The 6,768-nt window shown below is 36.7% G+C and overlaps 1 protein-coding gene across 1 annotated transcript; it reads left to right on the top strand.

Annotated features, from left to right (window-relative positions):
• The first annotated feature begins 5,206 nt into the window (after window positions 1–5,206).
• LOC107569237 (zinc finger protein 271-like) lies at window positions 5,207–6,551 on the top strand. The gene has a single exon (XM_016255271.1). The coding sequence runs from the start codon at window positions 5,315–5,317 to the stop codon at window positions 6,524–6,526; it is 1,212 nt and encodes a 403-aa protein (XP_016110757.1). The 5' UTR covers window positions 5,207–5,314; the 3' UTR covers window positions 6,527–6,551.
• Window positions 6,552–6,768: the final 217 nt, after the last annotated feature.

The raw sequence follows: 6,768 nt of genomic DNA, 5'->3' as shown, positions 1-6,768 counted from the left end.
ATTTTATCAACAACTTTTATTGTCTGCTAATTGTATTTGCATTAAGAAAATGTTTGCTTTTTGTGCTTTCTATTTTAAATTTCTCTATAAAGCTTCTGAATTGAAAGCCTTTATTGTCATTGTATTTTTCTGCACACAATGAAACTAAGAGCACTACTCCTGACTGGTGTAAGAAAACAAACATATAACCACAGACAATAAATAAGACTAGTTTCAAATTTCTCAATAAAGCTTCTGAATTTAATTGAATTGAAAGCCTTTATTGTCATTGTATTTTTCTGCACACAATGAAATGAAGAGCACTGCTCCTGACTGGTGTAAGAAAACAAACATATAACCACAGACAATAAATAAGACTATAGACTATGTACAGTACAATTATAAAAGTATACAGGTGCATCTCAATAAATTATATCGTGGAAAAGTTAATTTATTTCAGTAATTCAGCTCAAATTGTGAAACTTGTGTATAGAATCTATGGGGTATTGTCAAGAGGAAAATGAGATACAAGAGACCAAAAAATGCACATGAGCTGAAGGCCACTGCCAAAGAAACCTGGGCTTCCATACCACCTCAGCAATGCCACAAACTGATCACATCCATGCCACGCCGAATTGAGGCAGTAATTAAAGCAAAAGGAGCCCCTACCAAGTATTGAGTACATGTACAGTAAATGAACATACTTTCCAGAAGGCCAACAATTCACAAAAAAATGTTTTTTTATTGGTCTTATGAAGTATTCTAATTTGTTGAGATAGTGAATTGGTGAGTTTTTGTTAAATGTGAGCCAAAATCATCACAATTAACAGAACCAAAGACTTAACATACTTCAGTCTGTGTGCATTGAAATTATTTAATACACAAGTTTCACAATTTGAGTTGAATTACTGAAATAAATTAACTTTTCCACGACATTATAATTTATTGAGATGCACCTGTATACAACAAGTCATAATATTGCACATTGAGTAATCTGAGTAAAGTGAGTATTGGCAGTACTGCACATTGACCTCTATATTGACATGAAACAGTAAGTATATACAAACATTACAAACTGAAATGGGTTAAGTGGCAGTAGTGATGAGTGACCAGATACATGCCACATCTAGTGCATTTGTTAAGTATCCACTTAGTACTGGTATTTTTGACACTTACGAGGCGAAGGGATAAGAACGCTTATGCTTACCGTTCTTCTAAAAACAATAACTAGAAGTTGTCCTGGCTCCTGCAGCTTTCTTTCCCTCTCTTATGGTTGCCAGGTTTTCACAGCAAAACCTGCCCAATTGCTACTCAAAACTAGCCCAATCGCTTTTCAGGGGGATTCCTGGTAAAAATCGCATTCCAGGGGATAAAATTATTTTTGGCGAGGTTCCCCTGGTAAAAGTTACATTACAAAATTCTTCTTACAAAATGTTATTCCTACTGATAGCATGTAATTATGCAATTTAATTGTCATTTCCTCATGATAATATTATGGATTATCAATATATATTTGTAGGCCCCTCTCATTAAGGGCCCCTGTTCCACTATTACCCCCTGTCAAACGCACCTGTGCACAAATTTCAAAACCAGATACAACAAATTAGTGAAATACTATCTTGAATCATTTAAAGCTGAATTGTTCAATCAGTTATTTAAAAAAGTGTGAATATGATGAAATGAAACGGACGCACGAAGTAATGTCCCCCCTTATTATTTTCCCTCCTCTGGACTCCAGTCCAGCGGGTGGCGCTAAAACACAGACGCTTGTTTACCAAACACCATTAAACCTCAGAGGAAGAAGATTAGTTTCACCCCTCCCCCGCTCTCTCTCGTGAAACCAACAAGGAAGTGACTTAAACTGTAATTCATCAACTGGCCGCTAGAGGCTGGCTGCAAAAGGGAGTCAATCCCATAGACTCCCCATGTTAAAATGCCCAATTTTACAGCAGAAAAAAACATGTTTACAGCCTGGTTAAAAAAATTATTTTGGTCTATATAGCTAATTTTGCCCTTCATGACAACTGTGAGGGGGGTGAATTTTTTTATAACTCATCCGTTTAAATTATATTAAGCCTTAAATTTCTGCATAATTAAGGGCGTGGCCACTTGAGTGACAGGTGAATTGACGCTGCTGACACTGCGGCGAGCTAGGTGGGCGTGGTTTCAGCAACCAGCTCCCGCCTTTTTGCCCATTTTCGATTATCCGGGAGTGACGCGCGGTGACGCACTGCCAAGATGGTGACGGCCCGCTCCGCCCACTTTTGGGTTTCAAAAACACTCTTCAGAACTCTACGGGTGACGTCACGGACATTACGTCCATGTTTTTATACAGTCTATTGTTTCATCGCGCTGTCTGTTGTTTTGTTGTGATGCTGGTTAAATACAAACTGTTAGAAATGTTGTTTCTGTAATAGAAAAATACTGTTTTTGAATCAGGTCAGTAAATACCTGTAATATTCTCATCCTCACAGTCGTGACTAAGTTTTGAAGCAAGCAGGAATATCTGGAGGAATATCAGCTGAAATGAGATCTGCTGCTGTGAAGATGGTGTTTGTTAAAGAGGAGAGTGAGGAGAACATGACTGAACCAGAAACCAGGAGAATAAAACAGGAGGAACCAGAAACCTGGAGAATAAAACAAGAGGAACCAGAAACCTGGACAATAAAACAGGAGGAACCAGAAACCTGGAGAATTAAACAAGAGGAACCAGAACCCAGGAGAATAAAACACGAGGAACCAGAAACCTGGAGAATAAAACACGAGGAACACGGAGGTTGGTGTTTATTCTTCGTGACTGTTTGTGGTACATAGGCTTACAAAGCTTTAATCCTCTGAGGTCTGATGGGGTTTTGGGGCCCTGGAGAAGTTTTGACATGCCCTGACATTTGTGCTTTTTTCAGTATCTTAAAAACACATTAATGACTAAAGTCTGATTACACTGTAATCAGCACAAACTGTGCTACAATAATACATGAGCAGCATGATTATAGCCCACATGTTTGTGTTTTTGAGAAAATAATGTTTATGTGTGGTTAGTGAAAAATACAATTTTCTAAAATTAAATAGTCACTAAAATAAGGCCATGAAACACATACATAACATTTGTTCACAAGACTTTTGAAAACTGGATGTGGTAGACTAGAGTTTTAAAACCCATTAACATCAAGTAATGTCTGGTACCAAAACTATTAATAGTATTCTATGAGCTTAGAAGATGACTGAGCAAAGCCAGAGAAGAGCAGAAGCAGGAGACGAAGTGATGAGGATAAAAAAAGAGCTAAGTTTATTGGAAAATCTTATTTGCATATGTTTCAGTGCTCAGACTTCATCTGACCATCACAAATCCAACAAGTAGTGTTACACCAAACACAATAACATCCCATAAACCTTGAGTTTTCATAAACATTCCCTCTTATCTCTTTTTGTCTCATTCAGACAAAACAGTTAATTAAACCTCACAATCATCAGATTAAGCAATGAAAATGCATAAACAAGGAAAATAAGAAATAAAAAATATATAAAACATCATGAAAAAATAAATGAATAATCAAATTATATAAATGGTAAATGATACAAAAAATAATCAAACAATAAATTACATAAATGGCTAATGATTCTAAACGATTATACGAATAACTGATTATAAATTAATAAAAAAATAAAATAAAAAGATAATTCAAATGTATGGTTGCTCTCTTGACGCAACACACAGATCCTCAGATCCATCGTGTTGTTGATCAAACATATTTAATAGCTCTCCCTTTAGAAACATGAGATTTGTGCCTATAATATTTTAAAAGTAATAATTTATGCCTGATGAAGGTCAGTGGACCGAAACTTTGCTTGTGCTTATAACAATAAATTGCAATATTTATCACATACTGATAGTGTGTGGGATTGCATTTTTTTATATATTTTGGAAAATTGGATTTTCCTACGCACCTATAATTTTTTTCAGGTGTGCTGAGTTTGTGTTGATTGAAAACTAATAATTTGAAAAGCAGTGTACCTCATTCATGGAAAGTTTCAGGGACGTATAATTTATCAAATTTAGGGCTGCAACAACTAATCGATAAAATTGATTATTATCGATTATGAAAATCATCGGCAACGATTCTCGTTATCGATTAATCGGGCGGCCCACAGTGCACGTCCAACGTAGTTTACATACTTGTCCAACTTCATCCTGTCGCGTCAAAGCACTGACTTATTTCTATTAACAAAATGCATCTAAAATAATGGAGGAAACAGAATGAGATGCTGCAGGAGAGTTACGTGATCCAAGCTAACTTGCCAAAAACATGAGAATTCTTTATTTTAAGCTTTAAGCTAATACATTAGCGTAATGGCTTGCCCTGTCAGGCGCTTTAACAGATGCGTGTGCGTCCTCGGTGCAAAAAAACTTTCAGTTAACGGTTATATCCTTATGTATAAATGTCACAAATTCACGCGAGCATTTCCATTTTTGTATAAAGGTCCGTCCTGACAGTCTGTGTTAAATTTTAATCTTTACTGAATGAGCGCCAGCGCGTCCGACAGACGGAAAACAGAGACAATTAATAATCAGCGCAAAAACATTAATTGTGCTGAAATATCTGTTGTTGAAAGTTAAATAAAGGTTTAAAGGTCAACATGCATTTCGCATATTTTATGAGAGTAGGAACTGTAAGGGGATAACAGCTTGTAATTGTCATGAATATAAATATCAGACGCTTCAAAACCGCTTTTAACAGGATAAAGAAATGACACTAAGCCCTATTCGGAATCCATGAGTTTTATCACTGAGGTGATAAGTACATTTATTTTTACAGACGTCCATATGAGAAACAATTACCGTCCGAATCGGGCTGTGACGTGACTGTGATCAAAGTGAACGTGTTCCTGCAGAACATTACTCTTACCTGTTGGTTAACACGGAGTTTGTGATTTTATTCGTCTTTATCATCTTTATTATTATTTTAAATTGTTAATGCAGAGATTTAAACTATATACAATGCCAATTAATCGATTATCAAAATAATCGATAGTAACAGCCCTAATAAAATTACATCAAAATGATCAAAAGTTTGTAATACAATCGTCTACTTTCCGCTGTTATGTCAGGGATCACTCTTTAACAAGTTAATGAAGATTTACTGTTTTTACTTTTGTTGCAGAGTTGATTGAAGATAATGAGGAGAAAGAAGAATTGAGTGAAGTTGAGGAGAAAAATCATGTCAAAAGTGGAGAAAAACCCAAACAGAAAGATTTAAATAAAAAAAGAGCCAAGGAATATTTCACCTGCACTCAGTGTGGAAAAAGTTTTACAAACAAACGTACTCTTGACCTTCACATGAGAGTTCACACTGGAGAGAAACTGTTCACATGTGATCAGTGCGGGAAGAGTTTCACACAATCATCAAGCCTTAAGATTCACATGAACATCCACACTGGAGAGAAACCGTGCACATGTGATCAGTGCCGGAAGAGTTTCACACACGCATCAACTCTTAAGAATCACATGAACATCCACACTGGAGAGAAACCGTGCACATGTGATCAGTGCCGGAAGAGTTTCACACACGCATCAACTCTTAAGAATCACATGAACATCCACACTGGAGAGAAACCGTGCACATGTGATCAGTGCCGGAAGAGTTTCACACACGCATCAACTCTTAAGAATCACATGAACATCCACACTGGAGAGAAACCGTGCACATGTGATCAGTGCCGGAAGAGTTTCACACACGCATCAACTCTTAAGAATCACATGAACATCCACACTGGAGGGAAACCGTACACATGTGATCAATGTGGGAAGAGTTTCACACACTCATCAACTCTTAAGAATCACATGAACATCCACACTGGAGAGAAACCGTACACATGTGATCAGTGCGGGAAGAGTTTCATACAAAAAGGACAACTTTCAGCACATACGAGAGTTCATACTGGAGAGAAACCATTCACTTGTGATCAGTGCGGGAAGAGTTTCACAAAATCAGCAAATCTTAAGGATCACATGAACATCCACACTGGAGAGAAACCGTACACATGCGATCAATGTGGCAAAACGTTTTTGTGGGCTTCAGTCCTGAAGAAACACCTGACGGTTCATACAAAGGAGAAGCCACATTCATGTTATTTATGTGGAAAGGGCTTTTCATGTCTACAAAATTTGGAAATACATCAGAAAATACATACTGGTGTGAGAGATTACATGTGCTTTGAGTGTGAAAAGACTTTTATTTCAGCAAACTGTTTAAAACAGCACCAGAGGATTCACTCTGGAGAAAAACTTTACAAGTGTTCACACTGTGACAAGAGATTCAGTCAGTCAGGAAGCCTGAAAACACATGAGAGGATTCACACTGGAGAGAAACCTTACAAGTGTCCACACTGTGACAAGAGATTCATTCAGGTATCACATCTGAAAATACATGAGAGGATCCACACTGGAGAGAGACCGTACAAGTGTTCACACTGTGACAAGAGATTCAGACGGTCAGAACACCTAAAAATACATGAGAGGATTCACACTGGAGTCAAATTTTATATGTGACCCTGGACCACAAAACCAGTCATAAAGGTCAATTAAAAAAAACTGAGATGTATCCATCATCTTAAAGCTGAATAAATAAGCTTTCCATTAATGTATGGAAAATACATATTGTTACGATAGGATAATATTTGGCCAAGATACAGCTATTTGAAAATCTGGAATATAAGGGTTAAAAAAAAATACAAAAAAATCAAAATATTGAGAAAGTCGCCTTTAAAGTTGTTCAAATGAAGTTCTTAGCA

This window comes from Sinocyclocheilus grahami, unplaced genomic scaffold (assembly GCF_001515645.1).
Source record: "Sinocyclocheilus grahami isolate Dianchi unplaced genomic scaffold, SAMN03320097.WGS_v1.1 scaffold1325.1, whole genome shotgun sequence".
In the NCBI taxonomy this organism is placed as follows: Eukaryota; Metazoa; Chordata; class Actinopteri; order Cypriniformes; family Cyprinidae; genus Sinocyclocheilus; species Sinocyclocheilus grahami.
This window is presented reverse-complemented; position numbering and strand designations above follow the sequence as displayed.